Source organism: Otolemur garnettii, unplaced genomic scaffold, assembly GCF_000181295.1.
Source record: "Otolemur garnettii isolate 467f Iridium unplaced genomic scaffold, OtoGar3 scaffold00008, whole genome shotgun sequence".
In the NCBI taxonomy this organism is placed as follows: Eukaryota; Metazoa; Chordata; class Mammalia; order Primates; family Galagidae; genus Otolemur; species Otolemur garnettii.
In genome coordinates this window covers 16,536,060-16,558,052 of record NW_003852403.1, presented here as the reverse complement: position 1 = coordinate 16,558,052, position 21,993 = coordinate 16,536,060, and the positions used below count along the sequence as shown (strand labels likewise).

Here is a 21,993-nt window from a genome sequence, read left to right as displayed (position 1 = left end):
TTTTTTTTTTTTTAAGAGACAGAGTCTCACCATATTGCCCTTGGTAGAGTGCCATGGCATCATAGCTCACAGCAACCTCCAGCTCTTGGGTTTAGGTGATTCTCTCGTGTCAGCCTCCTGAGTAGCTGGGACTACGGGCACCCGCCACAATACCTGGCTATTTTTTTGAAGTTTGGCCAGGGCCAGGTTTGAACCCGCTGCCCTCCGTATATGGAGCCAGTGCCTTACTCACTGAGTAAGTGCCACTTCACATTTTTTTTAGAGACAAAGTCTTACTCTGTTGTCCTAGGGTGCCATGGCATCAGCCTAGCTTACAGCAATGTCACACTCTTGACAATGTCACACTCAATGTCACGATCTGAGGTGATCGTCCTGCCTCAGCCTCCCGAATAGCTAGGACTACAGGTGCCCACCACTATGCCCAGGTAGTTTTTCTATATATTTTTTTCTTTTTTTGGAAGAGATGGGATTTTGCTCTTGCTTAGCCTGGTATGAAACTACTGAGCTTAGACAGTATACCTGCCTCACCCTCCCAGAATGCTAGGATTAGATTTTTTTGTTTTTTTGATTAAGTCTCACTCTGTCACCCTCAGAAGAGTGCTGTGGCTGGCATCATCTTAACTCACAACAACCTCAAATTCTTGGCTCAAGTAATCCACTTGCCTCAGCCTCCCCAGTAGCTAGGACTATAAGAGCCCACCATTAAGCCAGCTAGTATTTTTATTTTTCTATTTTTATTTTTTTTGAGACAGAGCCTCAAGCTGTCACCATGGGTAGAGTGCTGTGGCGTCACAGCTCACAGCAACCTCAAACTCCTGGGCATAAGCGATTCTCTTGCCTCAGCCTCCCAAGTAGCTGGGACTACAGGGGACTGCCACAACGCCCGGCTATTTTTTGATTGTACTTGTCATGTTGTTTGGCCGGCCCAGGCTGGATTCCAGCCCGCCAGCTCTGGAGCTCTGGTGTATGTGGCTGGTGCTTTAGCAGCTTGAGCTACAGGCGCCACCCAACTTCAGTGATTCTCTTGCCTCAGCCTCCCAAGTAGCTGTGACTACCGGTGCCCGCCACAACGCCTGACTATTTTTTGGTTGTAGTTGTCATGTTGTTTGGCAGGCCCAGGCTGGATTCGAACCCACCAGCTCTGGTGTATGTGGCCGGCACCTTAGCCACTTGAACTACAGGCTGAGCTGAGTTTTTCTATTTTTTAGCAGAGAAGGGGTCTCACTCCTGCTTAGGCTGGTTTCACAAACTCCTGACCTCAAACAATCCACTGGCCTCAGCCTCCCAGAGTGCTAGGATTATAGGTGTGAGCCACCATACCCAGCAATATAAGTATTTTTAAAGCCAAATCATGCATAGTCATTGCTTTCTTTTTTCACCTAATTTATCATGGATATCCTGTGATCAATACATAAAGATCTAATTTGTTCTTTTTTTTTTTTTTTTTGAGACAAGAGCCTCAAGCTGTCCCCCTGGGTAGAGTGCTGTGGCATCACAGCTCACAGCAACCTCAAACTCCTGGACTTAAGTGAGTCTTCTGCCTCAGCCTCCCAAGTAGCTGGGACCACAGGTGACCGCCACAACGCCCGGCCATTTTTTTTGGTTGTAGCTGTCATTGTTGTTTGGTAGGCCCGGGCTGGATTTGAACCCACCACCTTGGGTGTACGTGGCTGGTGCCTTAGGCACTTGAGCCACAGGCACCGAGCCCTAATTTGTTCTTTTGATGGTTCCTTAGTATTCCATTATGTGGACCCTATTATTTATTATAAGCATTATTTTCCTTTCTTTGACATGTAGATTATTTCTAATTATTAACAAATCAATCTGCAGTGAATTATTTTTACATATAAATATGGGCATTTCTGACTATTAGGATAAATGGTTAGACCTCTCTGTTTTAAAAACACATATTTTTATTGGAGCAACAAGATCTTTTCTGCTTGAATTTGATTCATGTTGTCTATAAAAAGAATCAAACTAGGTCAGACACGGTGATTCCACCTGTAATCTTAGTACTTGGGAGGCCTATGAGGGTGGATTGCCTGAGATCACAAGTTTGAGACCAGCCTGAGCAAGAGGGAAACCGCCATCTCTAAAAAGTAGCTGGGTGTTGTGGTGGGGCCTGTTGTCATTGCTACTTGAGAGGCTGAAGTAAGAGAATCGCTTGAGCCCAAGAGTTTTAGGTTGCTGTGAGCTAAGATGCCATAGCCCTCTACCATAGATGACCAAGTAAGACTGTCTCAATAAATAAATAAATAAGTAAAATAAAAGAATCAAACATGTCTTCAAAAGTAAACAATGGTTGGGCATGGTGATTTATGTCTATAATCTAACACTTTAGGCTTGGTGTGTCTAGCTCAGCAGCTAGGGTGCTGGCCACATAAACCAGAGCTGGTGGGTGCAAACCTGACCCAGGGCCTGCCAAACAACAATGACAGCTACAACAACAACAACAACAAAAATAGCCTGGTGTTGTGGCAGGCACCTATAGTCCCAGCTACTCAGGAGGCTGAGGCAAGAGAATCACTTAAGCCCAAGAGAATTAGAGGTTGCTGTGAGTTGTGACGCCACGGCACTCTACCAAGGGTGACAGGGCAACATAGTGAGACTCTGTCTCAAAAAAAAAAAAAAAAAGTCCAGCACTTCCTGCTGAGGCAGGAAGATCATTTGTTGGCAGAAGTTTGAGACTAGTCTCAGTAACATAGTAAGCCCCATCCCTAAAAAGTTAACAAAAAAGATTAAAAGTAAACAATGGTGGTATAAAGCAACAAACCATAGGTTATTTTTTTTTCTCTGGCAAAACCAAACCAAAACAAAAAACAGATTAGGGACATTACTCCTTGCCCCTGAGAAGTTTATTTTGCAAAATTTTGAGAATTTGGGGCAGCACCTGTGGCAAAGAGGGGTAGAGTGCTGACCCCATATACTGGAGGTGGTGGGTTCAAATCCGGCCCCAGCCAAAAACTGCAAAAAAAAAAAAAAAAAAAAAAATTTTGAGAATTTTTTTTGTTTTTGAGACAAGGTGTTGCTCTGTCATCTATGCTGGAATGCAGTGGCGCAATCGTAGCTCACTGAAGCCATGAATTCCTGGGCTTAGCCTTAAGAGATTCTCTGTCTCATCTTCTCAAGTGTCTGTGACAATAGGAGTGCACCAGTACGCTTTGCTGATTCTTAAGGTTTCCATAGGTTCTCCATATGTTGCATAGGCTGGCTTCAAGTAGTCCTCCTGCCAGTCCCAAAGTGCTGAGATTATAGGCATGAGCCACCACTTTTGGCCAGAAATTTAATTTCTTAAAAACTGCCTATATAGGCTTGGCACCTGTGGCTCAAGTGGCTAAGGTGCCAGCCACATACACCTGAGCTGGCGCGTTCAAATCCAGCCCAGGCCCGCCAAACAATGACGGCTGCAACCAAAAAATAGCCAGGCGTTGTGGCCGGCTCCTGTCGTCCCAGCTGCTTGGGAGGTAGAGGCAGGAGAATCACTTAAGCCCAGGAGTTGGAGGTTGCTGTGAGCTATGATGCCACAGTACTCTACCCAGGGCAACAGCTTGAGGCTCAAAAAAAAAAAAAAAAAATTGCCTATATAGTTTTCTTGGCTGGGCGCCTGGTGCTGAGTGGTTAGGGCGCTGGCCACATGCACCGGAGCTGGTGGGTTCTAACCCAATCCAGCCCTGCTAAAACAAAAAAAAACAGCTGAGTGTTGTGGCAGATGCCTGTAGTCCCAGCTACTAGGGAGGCTGAGGCAAGAGAATAACTTGAGCCCAAGAGTTTGTGCTTGCTGTGAGCTATGACGTCACAGGACTCTACCGAGGGTGACAAAGTGAGTCTCTGTCTCAATTAAAAAGAAAAATTTGCCTGTACATTTTTCTTAAAAGACTATATAATCCATAGCCATTAAAGACATTTAGAGGAGAGGGGAAGTAATGTAACATTTGAACATCAACTATGTGCCACCATTCTTAGACAGATTAGGGGGATAGAGATGAACAAGACATTGCTGCTACCCTATAGGATTACAATTTAGTCCAGGTGAGGAGACAAACAAAGCAATTGAACTTAAGAACAAGGTGAAAAGTCATCATTAACAGCCAAAAAGATATGAAATTAAGAGTGATAGGCTGTGTGGGAGACTCCTTTTGGAGGACACATTTTTGAGATATATCTTAATGTAATGGGCAATTGATGGAGAGGACCCAGCCGGAAAAAAGGAATGTTAAAAGCAAAAAGAACCAAACAGTTATGTGAGTTGTCTGAAGTAAGGCAGATATGTCAGATATAGGACTAACATAGCTTATAGCTTACAGCTCTTAGAAAAAGAACATTATCAATATGGAAAATTAAGTAGTTGGCTTTTCTCTCCAATACGATTTCTCATAAAAGTAATAAATTACACTAGAAGATGTTGGTCTCTTCAGAAGTATGAAGTGTGTTTTAGGGAACTAAGTGCTTCTGACTAGAATATACTTGATCCTGGATGAGAACAGATTATTCAGAAAATATGAACATCTTTGAAAGGAGCTGTTTAATAATTGAGGTGCAATTGTGAAGTCTTTAAAACATACAAAGCACTTTAGATTTTTAAAGGTTAATCTGTTTGATAAGTGCCCTTTGTGTTAGCTAATGTACTGTATTGAAGTAACAGTAACAATTGAAAGTATAATGCCTTGGTTAGAAATCCATGTCCCTTTTGAAGGCAATAATTCTGTTATTTTTAATATCTTTAGGACACAGAGTCTGGCATCCAATAATTCAGTCATTCTGGATGGACTACAAAGAAGACAGAATTTTGTGCAGAGCTTCGAAGGCACAAAGAGCAGTCATATACTCACATCCAATTCCTTACTGCAACTAACACCAGTCATAAATGTTTAATTATCTATTGAAAACTTTTTGGGGCTCAGCACCTGTAGCTCAGTGAGTAGGGCACCAGCCACATACACTCAGGCTGGTGGGTTTAAGCCTGGCCTGGGCTGGGTAAACAACAATGACAACTGCAACAAGAAAACAGCCAGGCGTTGTGGCGGGTGCCTGCAGTCCCAGCTACTTGGGAGGCTGAGGCAAGAGAATCACTTAAGCCTAAGAGTTTGAGATTGCTGTGAGCTGTGATGTCACAGCACTCTACTGAGGGTGACATAGCAAGACCTTGTCTCAAAAAAAAAAAGAAAGAAAGACAGACAACTCTATGGGGTGTAAAAATGTACAGCATCACTATGACTCTTTCAATCAACTAAGTATTATAATCTTTAAAAGCTAAATATATATATATGTATACACACATATATAATTAACCTTACTACATATTTTGTTCTAATCACTGTTTTTTTCCCTTTTTTGGTGTTTTAAAGCCTTTTAAAGAGCCTATTTTACTATGAATTTATTGGGAATATACAAATTATTTGCAATATAAAACATGGAATCATTGGTCCTTTTCTAATTAAATGTAATTAACTTGAATTATTAGATATTCATTGGTTTCTTAAATATATAGGATACTAATTTACTACCTAGTATGAACTTTTTTTTAAGCCTACACTAATAGTGAGTTCTATATTAAGTGGATCTCACCAGATTTCAACACAAAATCTAGAAAACTGTATGCGTTTGATGTTTGTATAGATACTTTGCAAGTGAAGTCTTTTTTTTTTTTTTTTTTTTTTTTGAGACAGAGCCTCAAGCTGTTGCCTGGGTAGAGTGCTGTGGCTTCACAGCTCACAGCAACCTCCAACTCCTAGGCTTAAGCAATTCTCTTGCCTCAGCCTCCCAAGTAGCTGGAACTACAGATGCCCACTACAATACTGGCTATTTTTTTGGTTGTAGTTATTGTTTGGCAGGCCTGGGCTGGATTTGAACCTGCCAGCTCTGGTGTATGTGACTGGCGCCTTAGCTGCTTAAATTACAGGCACTAAGCCTCTGAAGTCTTATCATATCAGAAAGGATTTATATAAATGGTGTTTGCTACTTTGCAAATTCCTTTTATCGGCCAGGTGTGGTGGCTCACACCTGTAATACCAGCACTCTTGGAGGCCAAGGTGGGTGGATTGCCTGAGCTCATGAGTTCAAGACCAGCCTGAGCCAGAGTGAAACCTCATCTCTAAAAATAGCTGGGCATATATGGTGGGCGTCTGTAGTCCCAGCTACTTGGGAGACTGAGGCAAGAGAATCACTTGAGCTCAAGAATTTTAGGTTGCTGTGAGATGTGGTGCCACAGCTCTACGAGGGGGGAGGAGCAAGAAAGCAAGACTCTATCCCAAAACAAACAAACAAAAGAATTCTTTTTATCCAATTATTGTTGCCCAGGATTTTCTCTTCAGCCATTTTGGACTGGCAACAGATGGCTCCAAATGTGACTGACGGAGAGTGTCCAAAATTCCTGTGGCAATAGATATCTGGCTCTAGTATTTCTCTGGTTCCTCCCGACATTTTACATCTCAGGCTACCTCTATGTATCATGCCAAAGAAAAGTCAGATAGTAGAGATAGAAAGTGGAGACAGAATGAAAGCTTAGTGGTTATGGAATGTCTTGTGAGAAGGGAGGTTCTTTTGTTTGTTTGTGTTTTTGCAGTTTTGGGCCAGGGCCACGTTTGAACCCATGGCCTCTGGTATATGGGGCTGGCGCCCTACTCCTTTGAGCCACAGGCACCTCCCAGGTATTTAGAGAAAAGATGGAAGATAGCTGATACACATTTAGCAGTTGTATATTTAGATCTATGTCTGCTCATGATAAAGACCTAGATAGCTTTGCCAGAATTTTTTCCAGCAGGCCTTTTCAGACCACGTACTGGACTGGTCAGTTCTCTTGGGTTTAGGGAACATGGAGAAATCAAATCTGATTTCAGCACACCTGATAGATGATGGTGCTGTTTTATAATTGAGGGGATATTTTCTCTTAGAGGTTTCTAAGGATTATCAAGGCCTTAGATTGTCAGGGCCCAGGACTGGCCAGGTCTCGGGCCCAGCTTAGATAGGTTCTGGATGCGGACCACTAAGCTACCTTGCTCAGGAACAGTTTCTTGTAGGTGCTTGAGGGCTATCTACTTTAGCTGGAGAGAGAGAGACAGAGTATCTTAGAGAGAGTAAAGGTCTTCTTAGAACAGATAGCTCTTAGTCTTTAGCAGAGCTTGGTAATCTTCAGCAGAGATGCTGTGCTGGCGTTCTGCAGGCGGGAGAGGAGACAGAGTCAGAGTAAGTGGATCCGTGATAGGATGCGCACACCTCTTGACTGCCTGCTCCTCCAGCCTAATATAAGGCTGAGCTCGTGCGTCTCAACACCACAGGTGTAGAGACTGCCAATTCACCAATGCTCTCAGCTCGCTCATGCTTGTTAGAACCAAATCTCTCTCCATGCCCTTTTCACCAAGGTGTTCCATTACAGGTATTTCCTATAACTCTCACTCTTCCTACCATAGGCTATATGGGCTGCTACATTAGATCTCAAGGATAATTGAATAATTAGAGTGCCTTTTTCCAGTTATTACCATCCTGATAACAATGAAGGCCAGAGTTAAGCTCAGCACTGTGGGGAGGTATGTGTATCCCGATGGGATGGCAAAGGAAGGGCGGTGAGATTCACTGCTCTGTTTTGCAGTGGTCAGAACACTGACTCTTGACTGTTGGTTTTCAGCGGGCCCCAACCAAAATACCATGGCATTCCAAGAAGATTAGTCATGGTCACAAGGACATTGTAAACCTGCTAAGAGTACCAAGAGGGGTGATGTGGCATAGAAAAAATCTGTAGGGGAGATAGGGATGAGGGAATTATTTTAGGGGGGCTTATAGCATGGTATCAGTGAATGGAAATTAGGAGAAAGATTTCAACTCAGGATGAAGAACTTCCTATTAGACAAAATTATTTGAAGGGAAAGTAGACAGCTTTGTAAAGTAATGAATTCCCATTATTTACAGTATTCAAGCAGAGGCTTGATCATATCTTCACTGATGTGTTGCAGACGAGTGGCCAATATTTAGTTTAACAGGTTGGAGAATGCTTCCAACTCTAAAGATTTATGCTTATAAGATTTAGTCAGTGGCTTGGCGCCTGTGGCTCAAGTGGCTAAGGCGCCAGCCACATACACCTAAGGTGGCGGGTTCGAATCCAGCCCGGTGCCCGCCAAAAACAACAATGAAGGCTGCAACCAAAAAATAGCCGGGCATTGTGGCGGGTGCCTGTAGTCCCAGCTACTTGGGAGGCTGAGGCAGGAGACTCTATTGAGCCCAGGAGTTGGAGGTTCCTTGTGAGCTGTGGTGCTATAGCACTCTACCCAGGGGGATAGCTTGAGGCTCTGTCTCAAAAAAAAAAAGATTTAGTGAGGATCATGTGAAATACTGAACTCATCTAAGATTCCTGAGTATTGCTTCCAGGTCTCCATTTCTACACCTATCCCCATGAACCTATGGAAAAAGGATCACCAACAACTGTGTTTTATCTTTGGTTTATGGACTGGACAACTTTCTTAGTCAAGTGAGGAATCCAAAATCTCTTGTGGCTCTAGGCACGTAGAGATACGAATACCCATGAAATCCATCTAATTTTGCTGGGGCTGCATCATGACACACTCTCTACTTAGATGCATTCAATGAAGCAAGATGTTATGAAACCAATAAATTTCTCTTCTACAAAACTCATCATATAACACAGATATTAAAAACAGGAATATGAGCTATTAACTTGTAATTTGACTAGGTGGGGCATAGTGGTAAATGCATGTAGACCCAGCTACTTGGGAGGCTGAGGCAAGAGGATCACTTGAGCTCCAGCGTCTGAGGTTGCTGTGAGCTATGGTGACATCCTAGCACTCTACCAAGAGGGACAAACTGAGACTGTCTCAAAAAAATTTTTTTTTGTTTGGGAGATATTCTATAAAACAGATAACCTGCATTTCCCCCCCAATAATAATTGCTTTTTGGTGGAAACTAGCTCTTTGTCTTTCCTCTTGTGGTCTATTCTCTAGTGAGAAAACTCTTTACTTCAGGCATCTTGGTAATCTGAGTTAGGAGTCAGACACAAGTCTGAATCCCAATTCTAATCCTTGGTAGCTGTGTGATGGGGCACGTTAAAACTTCTCTAATTTGTTTTCCTCATCTGCAAAAGGGAGATTGTAATGATATCTACCTTACAGGATTGTTGTGAGATTTGGGAGTAATCTATTAAAAGTGTCCCAAGAAGGACATTGTGGCAGGCACCTGTAGTCCCAGCTATTTGGGAGGCTGAGGCAAAAGAATCGCTTAAGCCCAAGAGTTTGAGGTTGCTGTGAGCAGTGATGTCCAGGCACTCTACCGAGGGCAACATAGTAAGATTCTATCCCCTCTACCAGCCAAAAAAAAAAGAAAAGAAAAAGTGTCCAAGGTAGAGAGTACCTACTATTTTATAAATATATATATATATGTGTGTGTGTGTGTAATTCTAATATGTAGTCATAATACTTGCCTGATAAGTAAATATATGGCCTGCTATATAGGTACTCTGTTTTTGTCAAGTTGTCTGGAATTCTTCCATTACAGATTTAGTCCTTTAGGTAAAGATTATAGAATGTATCTTCCTTTGAAATCCAGGTATGCCTAGGAAGGTAATATGTCTTTAGGTAACAAGTTTACAGTTAATACTTTATTTTATAATGAGGAATAAGGCATGAAAACTATGGGCTTATTGTAGACATTCATACATCTGTGGGATAAGATACTGCTTATCCTTTCTTATCTGGGAACTTAAGACTCTTCCTAGGAGTGCTTAAGAGAATAGCTGGGTTCTTTGCAAGCTGTTACCAATATTTCAAAAATCCTAATAGAAATTGTACATTTTCTTTGCCTGACTCAAACTCCTTGCTAACTAAGACAGTAAGTTCCTTTGCCCGTGGTTGAAATTATACCCGCTTACTAATGTAACACTATTCCATGTTGGTGTGACACTGTTAAATTGCATTTGTATTTTATTCATAGATTAGAAGAAGGACCATGAACCAACTTTTACTAGATGCAATTTTGCAGACAAAATACTCAAAATGTGAAATATGTGAGGAAAAAATAATGGAAAGAGCCTACAGAAGTGAAAAGATTGGGAACCGGCTCTGCGCCTGTGGCTCAAGCGGCTAAGGTGCCAGCCACATACACCCAAGGTGTTGGGTTCGAATCCAGCCTGGGCCTGCCAAATAACAATGACGGCTGCAACCAAAAAATAACCATGCGTTGTGGCGGGCGCCTGTGGTCCCAGCTACTTGGGAGGCGGAGGCAGGAGACTCGCTTGAGCCCAGGAGTTGGAGGTTGCTGTGAGCTGCGATGCCAAAGCACTCTACCCAGGGGGACAGCTTGAGGTTCTGTCTCAGAAAAAAAAAGAAAGAAAGAAAAATAAAAGATTGGGAACCACTTCATTTTGAGAACTTCTGTGTATAACCTGAGAAGGCTTTGGGGAATGGGGAAGATAGGCTATTGTTTCACAGGGGTAGGGAAAGAGAGATATCAGAATCATGAAACTAGAATGGGGGTTATGAAGGACAAACTCATGACTACTTTTGCTGTCATCTCGCATCTTTCTCCTTTTTGAAATCTTAGCTGCATTTCCCCTCAAGCAGCTTCCAAACATTTCTTGAGTAATAGTGCCCTCTTCTGGGACGTTTAATGTAACGCTGAAACCCTCTCTCCTCATATGGTATTAAAACGTCCACAAAGTAATTGACTAAAGGAAACAGATCTCCCTTCAAGAGTTAATGTTTAAAAAGTTGTTGTATAGCGGGGCGCTGTGGCGGGCCCCTGTACTTCCAGCTACTTGGGAGGCTGAGGCAAGAGAATTGCTTAAGCCCAGGAGTTGGAGGTGGCTGTGAGCTGTGTGACACCACAGCACTCTACCGTGGGTGACAAAGTGAGACTCTTGTCTCTACAAAAAAAAAAAAAAGTTGTAATTTGAATTAAGAGCTAGATACATACATAAATATATGCGCCATAAGTATGCTCAAAGATGTCTGCTTTTAATGCTGTCAAAAGCTCAAGCTAAACATCTCTACCTTATTTTTGTGGCACCATTATATCCCCTGATCCATTTTCCCACACTATCATTATTGTCCTCACATTACTACAGATTTTAGAGTTGAGTTGGCTAAGGTCATATGGCAAAATACCCTCTTCCTTCCCATTCTGTCTTTACTTTCTCCTTTTTCCACAGTACTCTCAACATTCATTCTGTGCTCCCAAGGTGTCTTAGTCGATTTATGATGGTCCCTAAAATTATTTCCATGTCATAGGATTTTAAAATGATGATTCTAGGCTGGACTTGGTGGCTCACGCCTGTAATCTTAGCACTCTGGGAGGCCGAGGTGGGTGGATTGTCTGAGCCTGTAGGTTTAAGACCACCCTGAGCCAGAGCAAGACCCTGTCTCTAAAAATAGCCAGCTGTTGTGGGAGGAGCCTCCTAGTCCCAGCTCAGTCTCTCTGAGGCAAGAGAATAGCTTGAGCCCAAGAATTTGAGGTTTCTATGAGCTATGATGCCACAACACTCTACCCAAGGCAACAAAGTAAAACTCTTGTCTCCCCAAAAACAAAGAGAAACTCACTGCATTTGATGGCTCTTTTAACTTTCTACTTTCTCGTAGCAGGGTAAAATAATCTAGTCTTTTAGTTTTGAAATGATCAGAGACATGTTTAGAAATAGGCATCTTGTTTTTATATCTTAAAGGTCACAGAGTTTAAATAAGCTGAGGCGAAAGGCATAGGACATCTTTATAGAACCTTGGAATAAAGAGTAGTAGGTAAAGCACCTAGCTCTTAAGGTTTTTTTAAATTTTTTAGCAGTTTTTTTTTTTTTTTTTTGGCTGGGGCTGTGTTTGAATCCGCCACCTTCGATATATGGGGCTGGTGCCCTACTCCTTGAGCCACAGGCACTGCCCCCAGCGCTTAAGTTTTGCAAAAGGAAGTATATCAGTGACTCTGGTAGGACATGTGGAAAATAAAGATGTTCTATTAAGATTATATTTTGAGGGCAGTGCCTGTGGCTCAGTGGGTAGGGCGCCGGCCCCATATATCGAGGGTGGCAGATTTAAACCTAGGCCCAGCCAAATGGCAACAAAATAATAGCCGGGCATTGTCGCCGGTGCCCGTAGTCCCAGCTACTTGGGAGGATGAGTCAAGAGAATCGCCTAAGCCCAGGAGTTGGAGGTTGCTGTGAGCTGTGATGCCACAGCGCTCTACCGAGGGCGATAAAGTAAGACTCTGTCTCTAAGAAAAAGGAAAAGAAATAAAGATTTTGAATTACTGTGCATTTTAATTATTCATGTACAGTATGCTTTCTCCCATGCCTCCAAATCTCATTATCAGATACAAATCACCTCTTGAAATTTATAGAGGGAATAAGAAGAAAAAATTCCCTATTCCTGCATCCCATTCCCAAGTTTTCTAATTGAACAAGGCAAGATGATATCCTTTGGGAACACCTATAGTGTGGAACCCAATTTTCTTTTCAGCTAAGCCACTCCTTGCATCAGTTTACACTTGCCATTTCTATTTGACACAGCAGCCAGAGATTTTTTTTCAGAAAGGGTAGGGCTTAGAAAAGCAGACTTTATAGTGTTGCAAACCAGAGAGGGCCATTCTGAAAAACAGTAGTGTACTTGTTAGTCACTTGATTAGCAGAATAGAACAATCTAGTCCAGGGGTGTCCAACCTGCAGCCTGTGGGCTGCATGCAGATTATTTGAGGACTGCTTTGCTTATTTGTGGAGACAAATATTGTGAAAAGTACATACAGACCTTTTGCTAGTCAGCTTTTAGTATTTGTGTACTTAAATGTGTGGCCCCAAACAACTGTTATTCTTCCAGCATGCAGCAGAAAAGAAAAAAGGTTGGGCATTATGGTCCTTTCCTTTTTCAGACCTGCTCTTAGGACTTCTGACATACAAGAGAAGGCTAAAAATGGAGTTCTGAGGAGCTAAAGCTTTACTTCATCCACGTTTAACCTTCAACCACAAGATACTTTTATCTGTTCCTTTTATCCCAATTATTAGTGTGGCATACTTAGCCACCTCTGTTTCCATCATATCCTGTTGTAGGACTATAAAGACTTTACTATGGTAGAAACTGGGAGTGGGTGGTGAGGTATTGGGACAAAAGGATTTAGGAAAGAACAGATCTAGAGATGTATAGCTATCCTTGTCATTTAGGGAGAGGTGCATTTTTCATCATTAGTCGAACACTCCTTGTGCCCCTAAGTATTGAATCCATAAGGTTACATTTAAACATACAGCCTGTGGCTCAGCACCTATAGCTCAAGTGGCTAAGGCGCTAGCCACATACGCGCAAGGTGGAGGGTTCGAATCCAGCCTGGACAACGATGGCTGCAACCCCCCCCCCCCAAAAATAGCCAGGAGTTGTGGCAGATGCCTGTGGTCCCAGCAACTTTGGGAGGCGGAAGCAGGAGACTCACTTGAGCCCAGGAGTTGGAGATTGCTGTGAGCTATGCCACAGCACTCTACCCAGGGTGACAGCTTGAGGCTCTGTCTCAAAAAAATATAAACATACAGCCCTTGACTTCAGGCCAATCCCTACTTATGCATGAGACCTGAAGAAATCAAAGATTTGACATTTATAGTTTTAACTATTCAGGAGCAATTCCCAAACTCCATGACATACAGCAATTTGTAATTTTGCTAAGATGCTAGTTTAATGCTCAGGTCATAAGGCTGGTGTGCTAGAGACATTGTCAAGTGGTTTGTGACAGTACCCCTGAAAGCACGTCTCAATTTGGCTCCTTGTTCTCAAGAGCAGAGTAGCTGGATGGAAAAGATCATGTACGCAGAAAATGGTCCTGAAAAGAAAGCCAACTAGCTAGCACTATGATGTAAGAAAAGGCGTACATATGCCGAGGTAGCCATCTTTTGTACTGTCAAAAGTTGTATTTTGTATAGTACGATTGAGATTTAGGGGCAGTTAATCCCAGTCAAACTAAGTCCTTTTTAATTCACTGTCAATACATAATCTGTCCAAGACATTAAGGCGTGTTTCTAGCAGAGGCTTTCATGTTTCTTCGGGTTTTTCCTACGCGTTTCATGGGAGCACCTTCCCCAAAACGTTTTTGAAATTCAGTTTTCCGGTTGACTAGGCAGAGAAAGCATTGGTCACGGATACAGAAGATAAAAATTGATTAGTCCTGGCTGTGCCGTCTATGATTTCACATAAGTAAATTCCTTTCTCAGATTTAGTTTCCTCTTATGTTAAACGGGGGACTAAAATGAACCATGGGCCAGCTTCGCGACTAAAACCTAAGACTTCAAGGACAGATGTCCGTCGGATCCCGGCCTTGACATCAAGCCCATCTGCTCGCTTCAGACCACACGAAGTCCTTTCCCATCAACGCCAGGCCTTAGGCCTAGCTGGAAGCCGTTGAACGTTAACGCCTCCCCCGCAAAGGGTGGGGCGGAGGACTGCAGCTTCCGGCGGCGAATGGTAGAGCGGCTCGTGGCGCTTCGCGCTCGCCGCGACGCGGGCCTGCTATGCGACCGGCCCTTCTCTGCCGCGGTTGAGAGGCTTCCCAACCCCGACAGTCCATACTGCGACGCCCCAAGGAGCCTCCACCTGACCGAGGCGACTGTTCGGAGTGGGGGAAGGGAAGAGAAACCGAACCATTTATACTAATCAGTGCGCACGTCCTTTACGGAGATTGGCCAGGGTTTTATTTTAGCGGCCAATCACTTCAGAACAAGGGTGGGCCCGTCGAGATCTCTCATACTCATTGGCTGGGAGGTTGCGACGCTAGGGAAGCGTTTAAAACGAGAATATCCGGGATTATTTTTCCCCGCCGTGCGGTGCGTGTCCCGGAAGTGACGCACGGCCCTGGCCGGGCGGCCGCCCTGCCCCCGCTTCCTTTCACGCCGTCGCTGCCCGTAGGTGGTTGTGGCCACTGCCTGGAGGGAGGCGGCGGCGGCGGCGGCCAGTAATGCCTGGGAAACTCCTCTGGGGGGACATTATGGAGCTGGAAGCACCCTTGGAGGAGTCCGAGAGCCAGAGGAAGGAGAGGCAAAAGGTGCGCTGAGGACGGGCCGCGCCTCCTTTTGGGCTGCGCCGGCTTGGGCGGGGAGGGAAACTGTCCCTAATGTTGGCCTGTCAGAACCGGGCCAGAGCATCCGATGGCCTCCTCTCGCGCCGCCCTCGGCCCGATGGGGTCGCTCAGGGACCAGTCCCACCTCCACATTTCCGATGTGGAGAAGGACATTCTTGAGCTTTGGGCCGGCCCCCCGTGGCCCCTCATCCCTTCCCCTTGGCGCCTGAATCTCTCCTAAAAGATGGGCAGATTCGAGCTCCCCTCACCACGAAATCTGGTCTTTCTTTCCTCTTCTCCTTCCTTAAGCAGCAAGGCCTGTCATTTGGCTCTTATTGGCGTCTTAGAAGATGATTAAGAAAAATAATTGCTATGAATATGTGTCGCTTCTCTGTCACCTGTCCTTTGTGCAAGAATTTTGGAGAAAGCGACCTGAGGTTTACAAACCTCGATAACTAGTCTATAGAAGCTTAAGGAAAAGTGTCACAGTCAGCGTTGCCAGGATTTGGCAGTGATGGAGATTGTGTGGGTTGTATTATTAATAGCCCTACTGTCAGTATTTTCATTCAGTTCGCAGGTATTTATTGAACCTAATTTATACCATGCTCTTTGCTGAGCACGAAGGAGTATAAGTAAGTCTAAGAAATGGCCCCTGCACTCGGGGTTCCTGTAGGGGAGCTGTAGAGACTTTTCTTCCCCTGCTTTCCCTGTTACAAAAAAACAAAACAAAAAGGAAAAAGAAAGTCCTAAACTATTAGAGGATCACATAGTGTTGAAAAATGCATTGGTATTTGATCTGGAGAAAAAGATACAGCACTGAGGAGGCAAAGGTAGCAGTGTTTGAAGTCTGACATTGGACAAAGAGTGAGACTTATTTTTGAGTATTGCCTTAGAGAGCAAAACCCATCCCTCTGACCTTATCTCTAAGGTTAACTTGCCCTTCTGGTCAACCTATTTTCTTCTATTGTAAAATGTACATAACTTAAAATGTTCCATATTAACCATTTTTTGGTGTATAGTCCTTTGGCCGTTAAGTATATTTACGTTGTTCTGCAACTGTAACCATCTATCTTCAGAACTTTTTTATCTTCTAAAACTGAAACTCTGTGCCCACTAAACACTTAACTCCCCATTTCACTCTCTTCCCACCCTTGGCAACCATCATTCTACATTCTATCTCTATGAATTTGACTACTGTAGGTACCTAGAGTGGCGTTTAAGTGGAATCACCAAGCAGTTATTTTAATTTTGGCTTGTCTTGAAATATGTCTTTTCCATATAAATCCTATCCATCTGCCAAGGTCTAGATTTTCTAACCACTCCAGCGTACAGTAATCTCATTCTCCTTTGAATTCTTGCTCCATTGATTATCTTTATAATTAAATTGGCATTTATTATGTGCTTCTTTATGAAGTTAGTTCATTTTTCCTGATTTTCCCCAAATATTTCTCAAAGTTTTTTTTTTTTTTTTTTTGAGACAAGTCTCACTTTGTAGCCATTGGTAGAGTTCTGTGGCGTCACAACTCACAGCAACCTCAGACTCTTGGGTTTTAAGTGATTCTCTTGCCTCAGGCTCCCAAGTAGCTGGGATAGCAGGTGCCCACCACAACGCCTGGCTGTTTTTAGAAATGAGGTCTTGCTCTGGTTCAGGCTGGTCTTGAACCTGTGAGCTCAGGCAATCCACCCACCTTGGCCTCTCAAGTGCTAGGATTATAGGTGTGAGCCACTGCACCTGGCCTTTTTTTTTTTTTTTGAGACAGAATTTCACTCTGTTGCCCTGGTGTTGAGTGAAGTCAGCCTAGCACACAGCAAGCTCAGTCTCCTGGGCTCAGGCGATCCTCCTGCCTCTGCTTCCTGAGCAGCTGGGACTATAGGTACCCACCACAACGCCAGCTGATTTTTTCTATTTTTGGTAGAGATGTGATCTCACTCTTGCTCAGACTGGTCTCGAACTCCTGAGCTCAGCAGTCCTCCCATCTTGACCTCCCAGGTGTGAGCTACTGCATGTGGCCACATTTTACTATGTTCTTGTAAGTTGATGGCTTTCATGTTGTCAGTTATCTAGAAATACTTAATTACCCTTTAACTGTGAAAGATAACTAGAGATTTGGAAACAACTGGATTGGAATACCAACTAATAGAGGTAGAACATTAGAGTAGTGGTCTGGTAATGAGATGAAGGTAGCTTTGGTTTGGATGCATTGAGATATGGAGCTTGTACTTAGGTTCTTAGAAGTGGAAGGCAGCTGAGGTTCTTAGAAGTGGAAAATAGTGTGAAAGAGAGTGTGTTGAAGCTATGAAAATAGTATGAAAGAGTACGTAGAAATTTAAGGCGCATCCACAGAAGGAAGAGTGAGAGGAACCATTGAAGATGATGTGATAAAGGTAAGATGATAAGGCAGCATAGAGTGTAAAAGAAACCAAGGAAACGGAAAGTGCCGCGCACTGTGTATCCAAAGTGAAATAATGTAATTCATGCTGGGCTTGCACTAAGAGTTCTCACTTTGCCTCGTTTCAGCTTCTCCCTGAAGTGCAGGGCCCAGGAGCAATTCAAACCCCAAGGCCGACTCTATAAATAATCTTGTTTTTCTTTAGAACTGATTGGTTTCGAGAGATGCAGGCTAGTACAGTTAACTAAAGATCAAATGATGTAATATGTAACTACAAAGCATTTTCAAACATACTCTTGTTAATTCACTTTTCACAGCAACTATTAACTTAAAGATGACAAAATTATATGTGAAAGAACACTAAAAATTTTATAAGTCATATTGAAAATTTTGTGGCAGTAGTTTTTACTAGCACTAAACACTACTATCTTGACCAAGTAATTCTGAAGAAATTTCCCAGTCATTTTTTGTGTTCTGCAAATATCGAAACGGTGGTCACCAGTTTATTTTAAAACTGAAGTCTCACAATAGTGCTTTTTTTTATTTTTATTTTTTTGAGACAGTGTCTCACTGTGTCACCCTTGGTAGAGTGCTGTGACGTCACTGCTCACAGCAACCTCAAACTCTTGGGCTTAAGTCATTCTCTTGCCACAGCCTCCCAAGAGGCTGGGACTACAGACACCCGCAACAGTGCCTGGTATTTTTTGGTTGTAGTTGTTGTTATTGTTTGGCAGGCCCAGGCTGGGTTCAAACCTACCAGCTCCAGTGTATGTGGCTGGCGCCCTAACCACTGAGCTACAGGCACTGAGCCTAGTGCTTTATTTATTTATTTATTTTGAGACAGAATCTCACTTTGTCACCCTTGGTAGAGTGCTGTGGTGTCACAGCTCACAGTAACCTCCAGCTCCTGGGCTTAGGCAGTTCTTTTGCCTCAGCCTCCATAGTAGCTGGGACTACAGGCGCCTGCCACAGCACCCAGCTATTTTTTGTTGCAGTTTGGCCAGGGCTGGGTTTGAACCCACCACCCTTGGTATACGGGGCTGGCGCCCTTACTCACTGAGCCATAGGCACCACCCAGGGCTTATTTTTTTAACTAAATAGAATTTTAAGAATTCTAGGATTATTGTTCTTCCACAAAAATACATATAACAGAGGTTGTTCTTCTTTTTCTTTTTTTTTTGTAGAGACAGAGTCTTACTTTATTGCCTGGGATAGAGTCCCGTGGTGTCACACAGCTCACAGCAACCTCCAATTCCTGGGCTTACATGATTCTCTTGCCTCAGCCTCCCAGTAGCTGGGACTACAGGAGCCTGCCACAACACCCGGCTATTTTTTTGTTGCAGTTTGGCTGGGGCCGGGTTTGAGCCCACCACTCTTAGTATATAGGGCCGGCGCCCTACCCACTGAGCCACAGGCACCACCCCATATAACAGAGTTTTATGTGAACTTTATAGTTTAATTTTATTTTTCTTTAAAATCTGTGAATTATCAAAAATTTTCAGGGAGGAAGCATGATGCGAAAAGAGCATGGGCTTTCAAAAGTTGGACAGTGTTAAATTCTATTTCTAGCACTTCCACTTGCAGGCGTCCTATGGGATGTGGGTCTTTGGCAAGTTATTTAACCCCTTAGAACTTAAGTTTCTTCATCCGTAAAATGGCAAAGGTAATACAGGTTCACTATCCCTTATCCAAAATCCTTGGAACTAGATAGTTTTGGAATTCAGAATTCTGGGAATTTTTTAGGAGAGGAGCACCCCAACAGGGTTTGGAGCCTGAAACTTGTAATCAAATACCTTAATTTTAAATATGAACAGTCATATTACGTGTGATTAATAAAGACTATAAATAGCCTCACATTAATTCAAGTTAAATTTTGCCATTTCATTTCTAAAGAATTGCATAAAAAATAAATTTTGCCATCAAATGAGTTCAGGTCAGGTAAGGTTTTGCCTCCAAATAAGTTACAAAAAACACTTTCGGTTTTCAGAGCTTTATGGATATCGGAATTTCGGATAAGGGATTATGGACCTGTACTTCCCTTATAGGGTTGTTATGAAGATTTAAACAAGATAAGATGAAAACACATTACACAGTACTGGTAGGTATTCAATAAATATTAATTTTTTCTCTTGGAAATGTTAGAAGTTTTTGTTTGTTTGTTTTTTAATTTATAATTCTGGGGTTTTAATTCATTTCCTGAGAAGGAGCCATTCCCTTGAAGCTTATGATGACATTAGACAGGGGCTAGAACTGAGACTTGAGAATGCAAGGAATGGGATGAACAAAATAGCAACAGGTGAGGCTTAGAGCTTGGTTTTTTAGTGACTAGTCTGGATTTCTACCAGGTAGGTTTTCAAAATAACTGTAGAATGAGCTTAACTTGAGGGGAAGTCATGCTCTAACTTCTTAGGAGTCTTAGAAAGAAACCTCATGAGCCTCTTTTCACTGTTGCTTTGTCCACAGAGTGATAGAAGGAAGTCAAGGCACCATTATGACTCAGATGAGAAATCAGAAACAAGAGAAAATGGTGTTGTGAATGACTTGGATGCTCCCAAGCCCAAAAAAGCTAAAATGAAAGAGAAGCTAAATGGAGATGCTGAAGAAGGATTTAATAGACTTTCAGATGAATTCTCTAAATCTCATAAGTCAAGAAGAAAAGATCTACCAAATGGAGATATTGATGAATATGAAAAAAAATCAAAACGAATATCATCCTTAGATAGTTCTACTCATAAATCAAATGACAATAAACTGGAGGAGGTATGGATACTTTTTATTTTGCACATGACATTATCCTTGAACTCTAGGCTGATTTGATTTTGTAGACTAATTTGAATCGATTTTATATTATTTCTTGCTTATCACCCAAAGAGAACACATGCATGGGTATATGGCATACTTCCTGGGTGAAGGAAACAACTACAATTTGGACTTTACCTTACACATGTGAACAATTTTACCTAATCATGTGAACCCTCATATTAATCTGAAATTAAAAAAATAATAATAAAAATAAATTTCCTGTTTGGTGTCCAGTACTCTCAGTTGGACTAGAGGGTCTCTGTATAGCTGAAGTCTGACCCTTTTTTCTTTTGGCCTTTATTTCTTTCATTGCATTACCTTTTTGTTGGGAGGAGAGAGGAGGTATGGTCAAATTAAAACCCTTCCTGTAACAGTTGGGTTCCTAAACAGTTTTATTAAATTACTCAACATGTCTTATGGTTATTTCAATTATGTTAAGCAATATACATTACTTGCATGTCTTATGGTTATTTTATTCCTACCAGTACGCATGAATTGACTTCTGCTTCCTGCAAGAATGTACAGAAGTCCTCTTGCATTTGTATATTTTGCTGCATTTTTCTGCTTCTGTAATGATAGCAACTTTAAATGGCCTTTCATTCTTAACTGTGTTTTGGTGTTAAAATTGTTTCCATTTTTAAAACAAGAATAAAAGATAAAAATGACCTTTTCCTACCTTGGCGTTGTGGCGGGTGCCTATAGTCCCATCTACTCGGGAGGCTGAGGCAAGAGAATTGCCTGGCCCAGTGCCTGTAGCTCAAGCAGCTAAGGTGCCAGCCACATATACCAGAGCTAGTGGGTTCAAATCCAGCCCAGGCCCTCCAGACAATGACGGCTGCAACCAAAAAATAGCCAGGCATTGTGGCGGGCACCTGTAGTCCCAGCTACTTGGGAGGCCGAGGCAAGAGAATCGCTTAAACCCAGGAGTTGGAGGTTGCTATGAGCTGTGATGCCACGGTACTCTACCCAGGGCCATAGCTTGAGGCTCTATCTCAAAAAAAGAGAATTGCCTAAGCCCAGGAGTTGGAAGTTGATGTGAGCTGTGATGCCACAGTACTCCACTGAGGGTGATAAAGTGAGACTCTGTCTCTCTGAATAAAAGAAAAAGGGGTGACGCCTTTGGCTCAAAGGAATAGGGTGCTGGCCCCATATGCCAGAGGTGGTGGGTTCAAACCTAGCTCCTGCGAAAAACTGCAAAAAAAGAAAAAAAAAATCTGTCTTCCATGGTATTAATTTTTTGGAAGTTCCAGTAAACATGCTTAGTATAAAATTTGCATTTCTTTTCTTTTTTTTTTTTTGCAGTTTTTGGCCAGGGCTGGGTTTGAACCCGCCACCTCCGGCATATGGGGCTGGCACTCTACTCCTTTGAGCTATATGCACCTCCTCTTTCTTTCTTTCTTTCTTTCTTTCTTTCTTTTTTTTTTTTTAGAGACAGAATCTCACTTTATCGCCCTCAGTAGAATGCTATGGCGTCACAACTCACAGCAACCTTCAGCTCTTGGGCTTAGGTGATTCTCTTGCCTCAGCCTCCCAAGTAGCTGGGACTATAGGTGCCCGTCACAACCCCTAGCTATTTTTTTGTTGCAGTTTGGTCGGGGCTGGGTTTGAACCTGCCACCCTCAGTATATAGGGCCAAAACCCCATCCATTGAGCCATAGGCGCCACCCCAGAATTTGCATTTCTGGCTCATTGCTTTTGCCAGTAACTGTTAGAGTTGCCAGTAACTGTTAAAAAATTCTGTATTTTCTGGCTTGGCGCCTATAGCTCAACCGGCTAAGGCGCCAGCCAC

General features: G+C 42.8%; 2 protein-coding genes across 5 annotated transcripts in view; both read left to right on the top strand.

The window, feature by feature from the left end:
• The window catches only part of STOX1 (storkhead box 1), a 62,494-nt gene extending 57,602 nt beyond the window's left edge, over positions 1-4,892 (top strand). For both annotated transcript variants that reach the window (XM_012801343.1, XM_003783610.1), the window contains exon 4: positions 4,725-4,892. In XM_012801343.1, coding sequence (XP_012656797.1) covers positions 4,725-4,748 — 24 coding nt within the window. In that variant the 3' untranslated portion in view covers positions 4,749-4,892. The remainder of the gene's footprint in view (positions 1-4,724) is intronic.
• Positions 4,893-14,791: 9,899 nt separating this feature from the next.
• DDX50 (DExD-box helicase 50) overlaps positions 14,792-21,993 on the top strand; it is a 49,802-nt gene continuing 42,600 nt past the window's right edge. Inside the window, exons 1-3 of one of the 3 annotated variants that reach the window (XM_012801436.2) lie at positions 14,939-14,997; positions 19,390-19,500; positions 19,866-20,162. In XM_012801436.2, the coding sequence (XP_012656890.1) occupies positions 19,477-19,500; positions 19,866-20,162 (321 nt within the window). In that variant the 5' untranslated portion in view covers positions 14,939-14,997; positions 19,390-19,476. Of the gene's footprint in view, positions 14,998-19,389; positions 19,501-19,865; positions 20,163-21,993 lie in introns of all 3 variants that reach the window. The other 2 variants (XM_023509591.1, XM_023509590.1) reach the window with 2 other exon arrangements.